The following is an 18,831-nucleotide window of genomic DNA, read 5'->3' on the forward strand; positions in this document are numbered from 1 at the left end:
GAAATTAGTTTAAAACCACATTAATTAGTTTAAGCCAATTATATCTTAACTATAACCTCCAGATACCTATCAATAACATATAATGCTATCACATAATGTTTATATATTAATTGCACTATGCCTTATAATGTTTTACCTATTGATTATTCTTCTGTGGACAATCTTTAAAATTATTATTCTTTCTGCACAGTCTTTAAGAAATTCTGACATTTTTTGCTTTAATGTTGATTTCATTTCATGCTTCGCAATGGCCTTCAAGTGATCCCATGATGCTTTGCATCTTTTTTCCATTTGACATAAATTGTCCTGAAGCTGTTCAAAGTCAACCTGAAAGGAAGAAAAAGAAAAACAAAACTGTTATATATATTAGTACTTCATCTTTTCAGCATGCATAAATGTTTTATCTTTCATCACGATTTCCGAAAATCATTATTTCTCTCTGGTTGTGGAAAATAGTTCGCAAAAATTTAAAATATTCCAAGAATACAAGAGTTAGAGAAATGAGAAGGAAAATTTTACATAAGTGGTACTATACACCAACACAACTTGCATATTTTCAGAAGAAGGGGAAGGGCACCTGTTGGCATGGATGCCAAGAGAGAGGAGTTTTTATGCATATGTTCAGGAAGTGTTCAGTGGTACAGAAATTTTGGAAAGAAGTGCAAGATGAAATGAACAGAATATTAAATATTAACTGGACAATCACAAAAGAAATGGCAGTACTAGTAAAAAGGGAGATTTAAGAGAATTTAGAGAAATAAAAGTAGTAGCACTGGAAAGCACTCAAGCAGTAATTGTATTGGGTTGGAAAGAAGCAGCAAAATGGACAATACAGAATTGGTATCGGTACATGGTGGACCACATTCACTTTGAAATTATGGAGGTAAGGATAAATATGTACAATGAAAATAAATTGAAGAAACTGATGGAACGATGGGACATGGTGAGAGGTTATATGACAAGTAGAATTTGTGATCTAGCCATAAACAATAAATTAGAATCACTCTTTGATATGTAAATAAAATGCAGATCCTAGCTTAGAAGAATGTTAAAGATGTTTGTACAGACCCTCCAATTGGTGGTGGGGTATGTATGTTGTTAGGTGGTGGGTGCACCCTCACAGGGCACTGTTTTATGTTGCATGATGGGCAGTCTGTGTGTGTAACATTTAAAAAAACTAATTAAAAAAATTAATATTTTTTTTTCTACATTAAGTAATAAAAAGTTACAGAAAAATTGCTTAATTTAAATGGAGATGATTATTTGCCAGCTTGTTCAGGGAAAGAATACACAAATGCCCAGATTACAATTTGAAATTTTGTTTGGTTTCTCGTACATTATTATTTTGTACTTTAATCAAACTGACAGAGAAGTTATGGGACAACATTAATTAAAATTTCATATAGGAAATCATCAAATTGCAACTATTTATTTAGTGACCATTTGAAGTTACAATGGCACTTCTATAAAAAGTGATTTACTGTATGAGCATTTTTCATACTTAAGACTGTTGCAGCATCCCCATAAAGACATGATCAAAATTTGGATGCTTGGTAAGTGGAATATATTTATGATGCTTGAAGTACCTTGGGGTCACATGATCAGCTTTTTGATTTGTCAAGATGGTCACTGAGGCAGACACATAACCACATTGAGGGGGAATACTAATAGGGAAAATGCCTAAAAACATAAGAGTTCCTAAAGTTAGAAGTAAAAGCAGCCTAAGAAAATAGACTTCAATAATCCTAAAATTAATATAGCAACAAATAGGGACTGGGGCCAATGGAATCCAAAAGAAAAAGAAAAAAAGACTAACCACATGGCCTCAGAGATTGGAAAAATACCGGAGAAATTGAAAAACCCTTGGATTACTTTGACTGCTCACCAGGAGCCAGGAACAAAGAGTCAGATATGGAGGCAAACGAGAAGCAGAGCGGAAACTGAAGCTGGGAAAGGAGAGTGGGAGAGGAGAGTAGATAGAGGCCAGCTGTGGAGGTTTGCAAAGAGAGGAGAGAGAGAAAGGCCAGCTGAGAGTCTCTGCATTCTCTGCATTTTGAGACTCACCAAAAGTGTAGAGTGGAGAGCGAGGCCAGCTGAGAGGCAGTGCTTGGAGAATCTCCCGCCCCCACCCCCAGTGGAGAGCAGAGAGCTGATAATTGGTTAAATGGTAGCTCCAGGCAAAGCCAGTGTCCCCTGCAAAGCGATTCCCAGAGAAGAATGAGGTGATTTCCTTTGAAGCGAGTGAGGTGATTTCCTGCAAAGCAATTCCAAGCTCTGCAAAACAGGAGATTCCCAATGTGTTTTTGTACGGAATCAGCCAAGAGTTCACGACGCCCAGCTGAAGACACAAGACGCCCAACTGATGACAGAGCTGCCCCCGATGTCCAGCTGACCATGCCTCAACGCCCAGCTGATGACGGATACTTACTGGAGCCCTGGTGCCCTGCTCACGACTAGGATAGGGCTCCCCCACTCACTACTGAATTAACTATCGGCCACTACTACTATAGAGACACACACTTTGAGACTCCATAAGTATACAAATAAACCTTATGACCCAAAGGGGAGGGGGAGGAAAAAACACAAAACTGGACACATACTGACTCAACTGGACAATTAACCCAAACCAACTTATGGTATAACTCTCACACTACACTTCCACACTTGCATACCAAACCTAACAAACTAAACTTTCTTCATACTAGACTGCCACATTCATTTTGCAAACCAACCACACTCATGGAAGATAAACCATTCACACACAAGGAGGAGGAAGGAACAGATTCTATACAATTTGTAGACTGTGCTCTATATACACACTTCTGCCCAGACCTCCAAAACTTTGCATGCACTAAATGTAAACTAATCCAACTACTGAAGAAAAAATAGGAAATCTAGAGAAAAATCTAAACAACCTGAAACTCAACTATAAAAATGAAAAGCCCCAAAGCCCACCAAAAGAACAAGCACAGTCTGAACATAAAAATGATCAAACAACTCCTAGTAGAACCAACCCTTTAGAGGAACAAAACAGAGCCAACCCCTCAGAGGATAAAAATAGCTGGATTCATGTCAACCACAGAAGAAAGCAAAAAACAAATACAAAACCTCTCCCAAAAGCAACCCACCCTCACCCAACTCCACTGGCTTCAAGCAACCATTTCAATGGACTCCCAATAGAAGAAAACAATCACCAGAAAGAATCCATAATAAAGAAATATCTACCCCAGTCAAAGGGAAAAAAAAGGAGAGTGCTGGTAATTGATGACTCCATTCTCAGAGGAACTGAACCTGCCATCTGTAGCCTGGACAATCAATCCAGAGAGGTGAGCTGCTTCCCTGGAGCTAAAATCTCCAACATAACACAAAACCTAACCAAAATAATAAAACCGACTGACTACTACCCTCTACTGGTATTTCGTGTAGGAACTAATAATACAGGAAAAGAGTTGAAAGTAATAATGAGGGACTATGACCTATTGGGCAAAATAACTAGGTGCACAAGTAGTTTTTTTAATTCAAAGACCTAGGTGCACAAGTAGTTTTTAAAGTTTATTCTACCGACAAGAGGACAACACCCAACAAGAGAACATAAAATCCCACAAATAAATCATTCATTAAACAGCTGGTGTCACAAAAAAACCTTTGGTTTCCTAAATCATCGTTTACACTACCTCCAGGATGGGTTCTTGCAAGGGACGGGTTTCACCTCACCAAGGGTGGGAAGAATGTCCTAGGAAACCAAGTGGCCCAACTCGTCAGGAGGGCGTTAAATTAAAACCGAGAGGGGTGGGGTGACTATACTAAAGGATCAAACAATGAACTAAATAAGGATGGGGAGCAAGACAAACTCAAACACCAACCAGAAGATAAAAAAGGCCTATCCAGAATCAGACACAAACAATATAAATGCCTTTACACAAACGCACAAAGCCTGGGGAACAAACAGAGTGAACTGGAAATATTAATGCACGAAGGTGAACATGATAAAGTTGGAATAACTGAAACCTGGTGGGATGAATCACACGACTGGAACATAAAGATAAAAGATACAAACTATTCAAGAAAACTAGGTCTCACAAAAAAGGAGGTGGAGAAGCACTGTACATAAAAGACCGCTATGTTGTCACGGAGCTATATTGAACTAAAGAAGAAAACCCCTTAGAAAGTATATGGGTCAACATAAAAGAAAAAAAGTGTGACACAACAATAGGAGTATACTATAGACCATCAAACCAAAATGAAGCAATGGACAGCCTTTTTACAAACCAATTAACGGAAATATGCAGGAAACACAACACAATAATAATGGGAGACTTTTACCAAGATGTCATCCAGACATCGAGACATTAAAAAACCAACTCAGCACCAAGTGAAAAAATCAAACAGATTCCTAACCAGCCTTGCAGACAACTTTGTTGCCCAAAAGGTGGAAATGGGAACTAGGGGAACAGCTACAATGGATCTAATACTCACAAACAGAGAAGAAATGATAGAAGGAATCGAAACTGAAGAGATGTTGGATGACAATGATCATGTCTAAAATTCAACTAAAATTCAACATAATGCAAACAAAACAGCTGGACCCAATAGCACCAAAGTTCCAGACTTCATAAAAGCAGACTTCAACAAATAATCTGGGAAAGATTCCCTGGATGGAAGTCTTAAAGGGTAAATCTACACAAGAAGTTTGGGCGGTCCTGAAAAACACGTTCATAAAAGCCCAGAGCAACATAATCCCAATGAAAAAGAAAAACACAAAATCTAAAAAGAAACGAGCATGGCTAAACAAAGACTTCATAGACAATCTAAATGGAAAAAAAGGTCAAATACAAAAAATGGAAAGGGAGACACATAGCCAGCCAGAGTTCCAACAAATACCCAGAATCTGCAAGAAAAAATAAAGACAGCAAAGGCCCAATATGAACAAAACATTGCAACAAAAGTCAATGATAATAAAAAAAAGTTTCTTCCAACACATAAACAACAAGAAAAAAAATCAAGATAAGATGGCAAAGAAATCATAAACAACAGAGACAAAGCAGAACTGCTCAACACCTATTTTGCATCAGTCTTCACACAAAAAGAAACCACCCACCAACAAACCTTAAAAAAACAGTTTTGGAACAGATCCCAACATGAGTAAAAACATAGTAAGTGACCACTTGAGGAAACTCGATGAGTACAAACCACCAGGACCAGATGGACTACCCCCCAGAGTCCTAAAATAACTGGCAGATATCATCGCAGAACCACTACTCCTTATCTTCCAAAAATCTTGGATCACAGGAGAATTACCAGAAGATTGGAAATGAGCCGACGAAGTCCCCATCTATAAAAAAAGGAAAAAATCAGACCCAGGCAACTACAGACCAATCAGTTTGACTTCTATACTGGGGAAAAATACTAGAAAAAATAGTCAAAAAACAGCTTTGCCACTACCTAGAAACAAACAAGATAATAACCAACAGCCAACATGGGTTTGTCAGGGCTAAATCATGCCAAACCAATCTCATATCATTTTTCAACACCGTAACCAAATCAGTAGACCAGCATAATGCAATAGACCCAATGGACCTTACTAAAGCTTTTGATAAAGTAGACCACAATCTACTACTCTACAAATTGGAAAAAAGTGGGATAGACTACAACACATGTAGATGGATTAACAGTTGGCAGACCATCCGCACCCAACAAGTAGTCTTCAACGGATCCAAATCTACATGGAAGGAGGTAGGCAGCGGGGGTACTATAGGGTTGTACTGGGCCCAGTGTTCTTCAACATATTCATCAATGACCTACATGAGGGAATAGAGAGGGAACTAATCAAATTTGCAGATAACACAAAGTTGGCGGGACACCAAGCAAATACCCCAGGGGATAGACTCAAAATACAGAAATATCTTGATAGACTTGCACTGTGGACCCAAACTAACAAAATGAAGTTCAACGTTGAGAAAAGCAAAATCTTAAACCTAGGCAAGAAAAATTCAAGGCACACATACAAACTGGAAAAAACCACACTTAGCAGTTGTTCTTGTGAGAGATCTCGGAATCTTGGTGGATAAAACAATGAAATATGAGCCAGCAATGTGCAGTGGTAGCTAAAAAAGCCAGTCAGAGCGATCAACCAGTGGAACTGCTTGCCAGTGGAGGTTGTGAATGCTCCAACACTTGACACATTCAAAAAGAGATTGGACTGCCATCTAACTGGGGTGGTGTAAGGTCTCCTGCTTGTGCAGGGGATTGTACTAGATGACCTGCAAGGTCCCTTTCTATTCTAATAATAAATAAATAAATAAAGCTCCTGACTAGCAAAATAATTGGGGAAGCCAGATTCACTTAACAATCATGTTACTAATTTAACAACTGCAGTGAACTGTGTCAAGAAAGGTCACAAAATGGGGTAAAGTTAATTTAACAACTATCTTGTTTAGTGATGGGAATTTTGGGCTCAATTATGGTTATAAGTCGAGAACTATGTGCAATTATTTTTTAAAACTTCTTTTTATCATACCTGATCATTGTATTCCAAATAAACCGTTTTTTTGTTATGGCACATTTATAATTTTGAATGTTTGTGTCAATGAATTTTATTGCTAAAAAGTTTTACATGAAAGAACCCAAAAATTCCTCAATAAAATAAATAAGAGAAAAACTGTTAAAGTCATTAACCATAAAAGTTGGTTAGATAGCAGTATTCCAGAATTTGGCTTATAATGCTAAAATAGGAAAGCCCAGTGAAATTTCATTACATACACTGTGTAATTGCTAAACACAGATGCAGTGACAACTGTGGATATATATAAATTGCAATTATGATTTTGTTATTATACTAGGTCACATAATACATGTTCAAAGTGAATTAGGATCATCTTCTTACAAATATAAATGCAGAAATTTAAATTGTTATCTTTCGCAGAATAAACGAACAGTAGTGTTAAAAAAAAAACCTCTTCAAATAATGCACTAAAATTTTATATTGACATATGACCTAAAATTAAGCGGTGGCAGACAATTTAAGCTATGGATTAGATGTAGAAAGTTTTGAACCTCCTTTTCAGTAAACTCAGGAACATTATAAAAACAGCGGTATTTTGGAAAGATTTGTTAAGATTTAGGATCTGTTGACTAAGACTACTAAATTCCAGTAATTCTTTCCACTGCGGTGGAAGAGTACAAAAAATGATATTCAGTTAGTGATATACCTCCTATTTTTTTTCTTATCTGTTGTGTTTTCTTCATGATTTTCTAAAATAAAATGATCCTATGAGAAAATGGCTAAGATATCAAATAATTATTCCTCTGTTACATTTAATTAATGAAATGATAGCAATATGCCACAATAGATGAACTTCCATGGGGAAGAAGAGGGAGAAATTAGCTTGTGCCCAAGAACTATGAATCAAGATGAAACACGATTCTGCCAATGGGAAAATTTACATGGCCTGCAGAAAATAGATTCAGAGTCTAGATAAATCAGAAATGAATCAGAAATGCAATCTAATTGTTAAACATATATGGTAATATGAATTTACATAAGCATCATGTCTGTCTGGTCTACTGGTTAAGATAGCAGATTAGAAATCAGGAAATAATTAATTCTAGTCCTGACTTAGGCATGAAAGTTAGTTCACTTTGCATGGTTATTGTTATTGTGGGGAAAATAGAAGAAGGAAGGAATATTATGTATATTTGCCACCTTCATTTGATTGATTGAATGACCGAATAAAAATAAAAAAATATACGAAGAGCAACAAAAATGATTAGATGACTGGAGGCTAAAGTATAGGAAGTAGGATTGCAAGAATTGGGCATATCTAGTCAAGTAAAAAGAAAGACTAGAGGCGGTATGATAGGAGTGTTCTAACATTTGAGAGTTGCCACAAAGAAGGGAGGTTAACGTAATTTCCAAAGAACCAAAAAGAAGCAATAGATGAAAACTAATCATGGAGAGAAGCAACCTAGAACAATGAAGAAATTTCCTGACAGTGATAACAATTAATTAATCAATTAATTCATCAATTAATTGAATTGATATATCCTTAGCTGTCTTGGTCTATGTATGGTGTGTTTGGGTTGTATGACTGTTTTTTAATAAGGGTTTTAAAAAATGTTTTAATGTTGGATTTGTATATGATGCTTTTACTTGTGGTGAGCCACTCCGAGTCCTCAGAGAGGGGCGGCATACAAATCTAATAAATAATAATTATTATTATTATTATTATTATTATTATTATTATTATTATTATTAATCAGTGGAATGCTTTTCCTTCAGAAGTGGTGGGTGCTCCATTGCTGGAGACTTTTAAAAAGAGACTGGACAACCATTTGTCTGAACTGCAGTGATGGGCTCCTATGGGTATGGGTCAGGTAGGCAGAACCGGTAGTTAAAAATTTTCAGGTATGCAGAACTGGTAGAAAAAATTTGAATCTTTTTTCTTTTTTTCCCTTCTGGATATGTTTTTCCTATCACAGTAAATGAGGTTGAATGTATATAATTTTAGAAGAGCTGTGCGTGCGTGCGTGTATACATACTCATACAGTTTATATAGTAGATAATGTATATTTTTGTGTGCCTGTGTGTAATATGTATGTATACATATGGCATATATACATAGAATTAAATAGTATAATTTGGATGTTCGGTAATAGTAACTAGATAGGAAAATTGTATCTCTTTGAGGTGAGGAGAGGCCAGACACCCTAACCCTAACCCAAACCCTTGACGTGAGTGATGTCAAGTTGGCCAGTCACATGCCCTTTAAGCCACCCCAGGTCACATGACTATCAAGCCACTCCCACCTGATCATATGGCCAGCAAGCCACACCAACAAGATAAGCCACACCCAGTATGGTAGTAAAACATTTTGTAGCCCTTCACTACTGAAATGGTACAAGTCTTCTGCTTGAACAGGGGATTGGACTAGGACCTCCAAGATCCCTTTGAACTCTGTTATTTTCCAGCAACTGCAAATTGCTTAGCATCTTCTAAGGATCAAGAAGTCAGGTCAAAACTTCATATAAGGACAATGTTGATTATTATCAGTGGGAATGCTGTGTTTGCTTAGTAACAGCCGGCCGGTTAGAGCCGTGCGATTGGCGTCCCTATCCAAGGTACTGATAGGCCGCGTATCCCCAGTTACATTGTAAGCGGGAAAGTTACTGTGTATTGATTGGTTCCTGCCTCAGCCTGTGTGTGGTATATTAGACTGTGTATGTTGCTATTGCTTTAAGCCTGTACCTGCCAGCCTGGCACGAGTTCTGTATTAAACATGAAGATTAATTAAGACCTCACTTGTTATACTGGCGACGAGGATTCGAGCCATCCATTGAGGAATTGTTATATGTAGACGCTGACAGTAAGTGAAGATGTCCGTGCAACTTACTTTTGCCCCCTTTGACCCACAAGGAGAGACGTGGGACTCCTATGTCGCCCATTTCCATTGTTTCCTGATCTCCAATGGCTACATGGAGATTTCTGGGGATAGGAAACGTTCCTATTTCCTCGGGTTTTGTGGCCCCGAGATGTTCGAGACTGCCCGAGCGCTATTTGCCCCAATCTCCATCCACAATGTTTCTTGGGAAGATTTCTTAAAGACTTTACAGGACCATTATGCCCCCGCGCCCTCACGGTGTGCGCAGCGTTACAAATTTTATCAGAGAAACCAAGCCGAGGGAGAGTCGATTAATGACTATGTGGCCGCTCTTCGCCGAGCGGCTTTATACTGTGAGTTTATTGATCTTAATGACTATCTGCTTGACAGGCTAGTTTTTGGGGTGAGGGATGGTCGCCTTAAGCGGCGCCTCCTGGCCATCCGAGATCTGACATTTCAGGCGGCGCTAGCGGAGGCTCGTGCTTTCGAGCTGTCCACGCAATCGTTGGCTGCCATGGACAGCGCCGTAAATGTCACTTAAAAGGTATCGGAAAAAGCGGATAAAGCCAAAGTCTCCCCAGAAGAGGAAGGCAGTTTGGGAACAGAGGAGGAAGATGTTTGCAAGTTGGCGGCAAGTCGGAGCTGAGACCTGCCTCCTGCACGGCCCCGGCCCCCACTGTCACCTTGTCGGGGGTGCGGGGGTAATCATTTCAGGTCCAACTGCCCATCCCGAGACTCGGCGTGTTGGCACTGTGGTGCCAAGGGCCACATTGCCAGGGTCTGCCGTTCTCGCAGATCTTCTCCAGCCACCGCCAGGGAGCAGAGGGAGCCCCAAGGTTTCAACCCCCATTGGCAGCGGAAATTTCCCTCAAGTCGACGCGAGGATTGCAATGCCGTCTACAGTCAGCCACGTTTGGCTACCACGTATGTCAGGGAGACGTCTGACTCCACGGAGAAAATTTCGGTTGTTGTTCAGCTGGGTGGTTCGCGATGCCACTTGCAGGTGGACACTGGCTCTGCCCATTCGCTAGTCTCTTGGGCTACACTAAAACGTTGTTTCCCCACTATGAACAAGGGTCGCTTGCAGCCATGTACTTTACATTTAAAGGACTACCAAGGAGCACCGATTCCGGTTCTGGGAGAGGGTCGTTTTGCGGTCCGCTTCAAGACTTTTGCAGGCAGATTGCCACTGATTGTGGTAAATGGGCCATTCTCTAACCTTTTAGGATTAGACTGGTTCAAGTCGTTAGGACTCTCTGTTACGGGGGTAAATGCAGTTAACGAGACTGGGGTTTTTGAGACTTTGGCTAAGGAATTCCCTTCAGTATTTGATGGCAACTTGGGATGTTACACGGGGACCCCTATTTCATTTAGTTTAAATCCCCAAGTTCCGACAGTTCGTTTAAAAGCCCGCCGTGTTCCCATTCCTCTCCGCCCAAAGGTGGACGCTGAGCTGGACAGATTAATTGCCCAAGGGGTTTTAGAACCAGTAGACCAGGCTAAGTGGGAGACCCCTGTGGTTATTGCATTCAAGGGGGATGGGGGTATCAGGTTGTGTGGGGACTATAAGTGTTCTGTGAACAAAGCGTTGGCCCACCATTCATACCCGCTGCCAGTTGTGCAGCAATTACTGCATACCCTGGGTAAGGGTCGAGTATTCGCAAAGCTTGATCTCTCTCAAGCTTATCAGCAGCTCCCCGTTGACCCCCTGACCGCGGAGGCCCAGTCTATCATCACCCACAGGGGGGTCTTCAAATGCCATCGCTTGCATTTTGGGGTAACCGATCACCAGCCATTATTGGGTTTATTGTCCGGCACCCACCAAAGTCCGACTGTCGTGTCCCCCAGAATGTCACGTTGGATTGTCTTTTTAGCCAACTATAGTTATACCCTGACTTATAAACCTGGGCGCCACATAGTGCACGCAGATGCCCTCAGTAGGTGTCCCTTGACCGATGTTTTAGTTGACCCCGCTCCAGCATGCTCTCTTTTCGCTCTCTCTGAAGGGGCTATTACTTTGTCAGCGCCCGAAGTAGCTTGGGAGACAGGGCGGGATCCCATGTTGGCCCAGGTAAGGCAATGGGTACTAAGGGGATGGCCATCAACTACCCCTGCTGAAGATTTGGTCCCGTTTTTCAGATGTAGGACAGAACTCTCCGTAGAGAAAGGGATCCTGCTGAAGGGGAGCAGGGTGGTTATTCCTGGACAGCTACGCAGCCAGGTGTTGGCACTTCTGCACAGAGGCCATCCTGGCATTGTGCGCATGAAAAGTCTGGCTCGAGATTACGTTTGGTGGCCAGGTATGGACAAAGAAGTGGAACAACGGGTGGCGGGGTGTGCTGCATGCCAGGAGAGTCGTCCATTACCCCCCCGAGCCGAGCCGTTAGCATGGGAACCGCCTGCCGGGCCATGGGCTCGCATACATAAAGATTTAGCTGGTCCCTTCATGGGACAGACATTCCTAATTATCGTAGATGCCCATTCCAAATGGGTGGAGGTCGTGCACCTGAAGTCAACTCAGTCCCAGGCCATCATAGATGCCTTAATGACACTATTTGCCACGCATGGGTTCCCCGACCTCCTGGTCTCTGACAACGGCCCGCAGTTTACTGCGCTACTGTTTGAATCATTCTTGGCGTCAGCTGGCATCAGACATGCATTAACATCGCCGTGGCATCCGGCTAGTAATGGTCAGGCGGAACGGGCAGTTCGGTCAGTAAAGGATGCCCTCAAAAAGATGCCACAAGGTTCCTGGCAAGCAAGGCTGGCTGATTTACTGTTAGCACAACATGCCACCCCCTGCGTGGCTACGGGTAAGACCCCAGCGGAGTTACTAATGGGTTGCAAGCTTCGGATTATATTAGACAGGTTGCACCCGTGGTATTCCCAGACTGTTCCATGGCCAGAACCCCCAGCAAGAGAGGTGAAGGTAGGAGATGCCGTGTTCGTGCGCGCGTACTCCGGGGGTGGACGGAATTGGGAAAGAGGAAGGGTAAGCCGAGTGCTGGGGCCTCGGTCTTTCGAAATAGATTTAACCGATGGCAGGATTTGGAAAAGACACCTGGACCAGATCCGTCTGGACAGAGGGGGTGACAGGTACGGAAATAATGACCCCGATCAGGAGCATTGTCTCCCAGTAAGGAATCCCGAGGAGCCAGCCCTAGTGGCATTTCCGCGAGCAGAGAATGTTCCGGCTCCTGACATGGAATTAAGGGAACCTAACCCCGAGCCTAGAGTTGATCCTCCAATCGAACCTCGGCGCTCGGAGAGAATTCGTCACAAACCAGCATATTTGAAGGATTATGTATGTATTATTCAAGGGGATAAGAGTGCTGAGTTTGCTTAGTAACAGCCGGCCGGTTAGAGCCGTGCGATTGGCGTCCCTATCCAAGGTACTGATAGGTCGCGTATCCCCAGTTACATTGTAAGCGGGAAAGTTACTGTGTATTGATTGGTTCCTGCCTCAGCCTGTGTGTGGTATATTAGACTGTGTATGTTGCTATTGCTTTAAGCCTGTACCTGCCAGCCTGGCACGAGTTCTGTATTAAACATGAAGATTAATTAAGGCCTCACTTGTTATAGGGAAGACTTTTCATTGCTGTTAATTTCAATTGATTTCCTAGCATTTTTTTCTCTCCCATTTCTAAAGAACCCTCAAAAAATCTGGATGACATTTTTTGCATAATTTTCTTTAATCACATATACTTTGTCCAATATCCAGTTAAGATCCTATCTGGGATGGAAAGACTTACCAAAAGTGATTTATGCCTTTATATTACTCCAATACACCTGGAATGAGATTATTTTATCATTGAAAACTATTTTGAAAGTGTTAATTGTTGTAGAATAAATATCATATATGTTGGTGAGTGACAGCTACTACAGCCATGCAATATCCATATTGCATCTTTCCAGATGAAGGAGAGATTGTGAGGTAGCCTACTTTCACTCTGGACAAATGCTTCTTGTAAATAAACTGCATGAATTGAAGTTTTTGTACAGTAGTCCTTACGTTATGAATGTAATGGAGCCTGCCCATTTCATCTATAACCCGAGGATTCATGGAATGAATCTCCAGTCAGAAGCTTCATTTTGGCTGGCAACATGCAGGCTGAATGTTGCAGATCCCGTGCGGTTGTTCGTAAGAACGAACAAATGCCGAACTGCTACAAGATTTGTAGCTTTGGAACTCGTTTGTAAACACTAGGGGGCATTTATCACATAACTTCAAACATTTGGTAAGGGAATGCTCATAACCCGGGGATTACTTGTGGTTCACTTAGGAATTGGGAATCATAGGATTGATTTCATCTAGGCTCACAGGTCATTAAGCTCATCTGAACATTATTTCCTACTTATTTTTTGGAATTAATTATTCTATAGAAACAGATATTTTCTTGTATCATAGGATAGATCCCTCTTGGTGAGTTTTACTTTTCTCTGGATTACAAAACTAAAAGAAGTATTAAAGATTGAATAATTTTTTGATTAAAAAAATCCTTATATTTTTAAAGAAATGATTTAAGAAAACATAAAGTGGACAAGCAAATAGTTATTTTAAAATATTATTTTAAATAAACTAATTTAATTAGGCAAGTAAATTGGATTCTGTGGCTGAAGCTGAGTTGATCTGGCCAGGGCAAAACACCCCCTTTTGTCTTTCCATGCCCAGACGCTCTGGGAGGCAACCTCATGCTGGGTGAATGGGAAGCAGCGCGAGGGAGTCACCACAGCGAAGTGGTTTATTCCCTCTCCAAGTGCCCAGAGAAAGGAAAACACTCTGTTCACTCTGGGCTGCCCAGAGCGAAGGGAGCGTTTCTTTTCTCTGGGCTCTGGCAGAGGTTTATTCCCTTTCCAAGCACTCAGAGAAAGGAAAATGCTTTGTTCACTCTGGACTGGCAAAGCCTCCTTAAGCGCCACCGAAAGGCTTCTCTGGCAGCCCAGAAAAGTCCGAGATGGCTGGGATTAAAGAGGGAATGGCAGGAAACGTGCTGTTCTCAGAGAAGAGCAACAAAGATGATTAGGGACTACAGGCTAAAACATATAAAGAATAGTTGCTGGAATTGTTATGTTTAGTTTATTGAAAGGTTATGTCTAGTTTATTGAAAGGAAGGACTAGGAGTGAAACACTAGAAGTGTTTCAATAGTAGCCATAAAGAAGAGGGATTCAACTTATTGTCCAAAGCACCTGAAGACATGTTAAGAAGCAACAGATAAATTGAAATTAATCGAGAGAAGCAATCTAGAAAAAGAAATTTCCTGATAGTTGGAACAATTAATATAGGGTTCCCTACCTGAGCAGGGGACAAGTAGACCTCCAAAGTCCCTTCTAACTCTGTTATTCTGTTATCTATTTTTATTGCTGATTGGAAATCTCTTAAAATACTATACTGTATGCATGAAGCAGAAAAAAAGGAATTTAAATGTATAGTTTGGGGGATTAGAAAAAAAATAAAAAATAAGTAATAGAAAAAATGATATTAAAGGATCTTCAGGATTTCTCAGCTCTAACAGATACAAGATTGGCCAAACTATCAATACATTTCCCTAGAAGTTTGGTTACTATTTTAAATAAATCAAAATTCAACTTTCAAGTTCAATCTGGATATCTTATTTCTTTAAGCAAGTCACCACAATAGTTTACAGGAGTATTGTATATTTACACTTCTCAAGAAGATTGAGACAAAATAATTGGATGATTTTGTTTCTTCCTTTTTGCCTTTTGCCATCTTCCTAAACTTGTTAACCACTTTCTTTTTGCTTTCTGTTTTCATTTTATTTTTAAAACATCCAATGGATGTTTATGGATTCAGTTTAGAATTGACAGTTTATTAACATTACATTTTGAAACAGACTGAGATTAAAAGAATAGACTATATATTTGGAAACCATGAGAAATCTATTAAAGAGAAAAAAGAAAACTGCTATAATTTAAAAATTACAGATGAATGATGTAAACCAATTCTATTTCCAAGTTTGTAAGGACTATTTGAGAAAAATAATATGTAAATGTAAATGTTGCATGTAAAGTATTATCTGTTCCTTATTGACAATGTACTCTACTATTAGAGATTTCTTTGCATTAACTGACATACCTTGGCTGATCTAGTAACGGCTCCAATTTCAGAATAAAGATCTGTGCTATCTGGAAATGTTTCCACCACTATTGTACATACATGATGAAGTAGAGATTGTTTATGGACTGTATCTTTGACTTCTGGCACTTTCTCAAGGTAGCTTAGTTCAAAGGCTTTAGTCTGTATGGAAAAAAGTAAAAAAAAGAATACATTATATATTTGACATTATAGAGTCATAAACTAGAAGGGATGGGAGGCCATTTGGTCTACTCCCTTGCTCAAAGTAAGAGCCATATACCATTCATTCATTCATTCATTCATTCAATTTTTTATGTCGCTCTTCTCCTTAGACTCAGGGTGGCTTACAACATGTTAGCACTAGCACTTTTTAACAGAGCCAGCATATTGTCCCCACAATATGGAAGGATGGAAGGCTAGTCAACCTTGAGCTGATGATATTTGAACCGCTGACCTGCAGATTTAGCAGTCAGCTTTAGTGGCCTGCAGAACTGTACTCTACCCACTGAGCCACCTCAACTCATTATCATGCTGGACAAATGGGTGTCCAGTCTTGTTTTGAAAACCTCCATTGATGGAGCACCCAAAATTCCAAAAAGCAAGCTGTTCCATTGGTTACTTTTTCCCTATTTCCAGGATCTGTCTTTAATAAACTTCCTCCCTATGCTTGTTGTCCTGCTCTCAAGTGTTTTATAGAGGAGGAGCTCCTCTTCTCTAGGACAGCCCCTCACGAATAGGAAGAGAGTTGTGTCATCCCTACTCCTTTCCTTTGTTAGGCTAGATATATCCAGTTCTATTAACTGTTCATTGTACATTTAGCCTATTTACAGATTAACAGAATTGAAAGGGACCTTCTAGGTCATCTAGTCCTTCAAGTTCATCTAGTCACTCAAGCAGAAGACCGCACACCATTTCTGACAACTGGCTTAATGCTCCTTTTTGCTATGGACAGTCACCTCATCCAAGGCCGCAAAGGAAGCCAAGTATCTTCGTTGCTCTTTTCTGCACTTTTTCTAAGGTCTCAGTATCTTTTTTGCCTCATGAAACCAGAACTGGACACAATATTATAAGTGTGGCCTCAATCCTGCAGTTTAAAACAGTACAATTTTTTCTTGATGCTATCCCTCTATTCATACAGCTTATGATACATTAGCTTTTTTGGAAGCTGCAGCATACTGCTGGTTCATACTTTAGTGGTTCTGCCCTAGGAAATCTAGATTCATCTGACAGTTACTAGTGTTGAGCCAAACACCACATGTTCTATATCTGTGTATTTGTTTTTTCTGCCTAAAATCAAATCCTTACTTTTCTTACAGCTGAACAGTATCTTACTGGATAGGGCACATTGCCCTACTTTGAATTTATCTTCCAAAGTGCTAGCAATTCCTCCCAGCTTGATGTCATTTGCAAATCTCCAGGTAGATGTGGTTCCATTGAGAATTACATGTTGAATGCAGTTGGTCAGTTAGTTGCAAGTCCATCTGGTGTTGGTATTGTCTAGTCCAGTTTATTCCATTTTATATAAGAATTAGGCTGTGGTCTACTTTGTCAAATGTCCAAGTAAACATAGTTTGAAGGAAACATGAAGGAAATCCATAGCATTTCCTTCATCCAGCAATTTAGTTACTTTATTCAAAGAAGGCAATATAGTTTGCTTGGAATCACCTGTTTTTAACAGTCATTAGACTCCTAATGTCTGCCCTATTCATTTCTAGATACTCACAAATCTGCTGCTTGATCTTCTTTTTCAGGAATTTGCCAGGAACTGATGTCAATCTAATTGGTGTGTAATTTTCTGGATCCCTTTTTTTTGGCCTTCTTGAAGGCTGGAATCCTTCAGCTCTTTTCCAGTCCTCTGGTACTTCCCCATGCATCAGAAGCTCTAAAAAAATGTGTTCAGTGGTTCTGAGATCACATCTACCAACTCCTTCAGAACTCTGGATTGTAAACATCTGGTTTTGGGAATTTGAATTCATCTATAATGGATAGATTATCTTTTATCAATTTCTTGCTTATTTTGACTTGCCTTCTTTTTCTATCTCCCATCGTGCTGGTTTTGATTACATTATATTTTCCTTTTGCATGAAAACAGAGGCAAAGAAGGAATTAAGCAGTTGTGCTTGACATATACTCCCATTAGTAGATCGATCATTTCCTTGTCTTTAATCTTATTCATTACATATTGAAACCCTTTTTTGTTAATTTTGCAAGTTTTAGTTCATTCTGAGTCTTAACATTCCTTACTTCATCATTGCAGATTTAGTCAATTGGCTGATATTCTGTTCTAGTTATGAGTCCTTCTTTCCATTTTTTAACGTGTTGTTTTCTCCCTCTCAGTTTGTCAGAGATATCTTTATGCAACCATGCTGATGCCATCTGGAATTTATTCTCCCCCCCCCCTTCTCTCTCTGTGCTATGTGTTTGACTGGGCTTTAATAATCTAATTTTTAGAGTTTCCCAAGCATCTTTTCCATTCTGGATTTCCTTGGAATCCTTCTTAATCTTTCTCTTGAAATCAGCTCTTTTGAAGTCTAGAATGCTAGTTTAATTTTGTTCAATTGTCTGTGCCTGCATTGAATCTTAGTATGACACAGTCACTCTCCCCGCAAAGTTCCCACAATTTTGACCGCTTCTATCATTTCATTCCTATTAGTAAGAATTAAATCCTGCGTAGCTAAACCTCTATAGTTCCTTTCTTTACCTTTTCAGTAACAAAGTTGTCAGCTAGGCATGTCAAAAACATGTTTGATTAACATTTAATATAGAGTTTGTCTCCCAGGTTATGTCAGGGTAGTTAAAATCCCTCATTACTACAATGTTCCCTGCACATCTTAATGACTAGTAAAATGTTCATCTATTTCCCCTGGCTGATTGAGTGGCACAAAGTATATACCTACATAAATATCATTTCTTTTTTCTCTAATATTCACCCAAATGCATTCAGGACAGTTTTATCCTTGTTACTGGATGTAGAGATGTACATATAATTGCATTACATATAATGCAACTCCACTTCCTCATTTGTTAGTCTGTTTCTTTTGAACAACTTATATCTTTCTAGCAATATTTTCTATTTCTATCTCTCAAGTTTCGGTGCTGTATATTATCACACCTACTTTCATGTACTAGGATTTCAAGTTCTCCCCGTTTGTTCTCCAAACTCTGAGCATTAGTGTAAAGGTATCTGAACTCTTTATGGAAGGAGCTCTTTATAACAAGGATATCAACAAGTTGACTTTGCAGTTCATCCCATGATTAGGCCTGAATCCCAAATGAAAATTGACTACATAAACTTGTTTCATTAAATTTGTTTAATATCCACAAATCTATAATCTTCTGAACTTTTCCCTAAAGAATGG

At 39.8% G+C, this 18,831-nt stretch overlaps 1 protein-coding gene across 4 annotated transcripts in view; it reads right to left on the reverse strand.

Annotated features, from left to right (window-relative positions):
• The window catches only part of FHOD3 (formin homology 2 domain containing 3), a 363,967-nt gene that overhangs the window by 52,482 nt on the left and 292,654 nt on the right, over positions 1-18,831 (reverse strand). For all 4 annotated transcript variants that reach the window (XM_070728908.1, XM_070728906.1, XM_070728907.1 and 1 more), the window contains 2 exons: positions 15,473-15,634; positions 137-327 (listed from right to left, as the gene is read on the reverse strand). In XM_070728908.1, coding sequence (XP_070585009.1) covers positions 137-327; positions 15,473-15,634 — 353 coding nt within the window. The remainder of the gene's footprint in view (positions 1-136; positions 328-15,472; positions 15,635-18,831) is intronic.

Source organism: Erythrolamprus reginae, chromosome Z, assembly GCF_031021105.1.
Source record: "Erythrolamprus reginae isolate rEryReg1 chromosome Z, rEryReg1.hap1, whole genome shotgun sequence".
Classification (NCBI taxonomy): domain Eukaryota; kingdom Metazoa; phylum Chordata; class Lepidosauria; order Squamata; family Dipsadidae; genus Erythrolamprus; species Erythrolamprus reginae.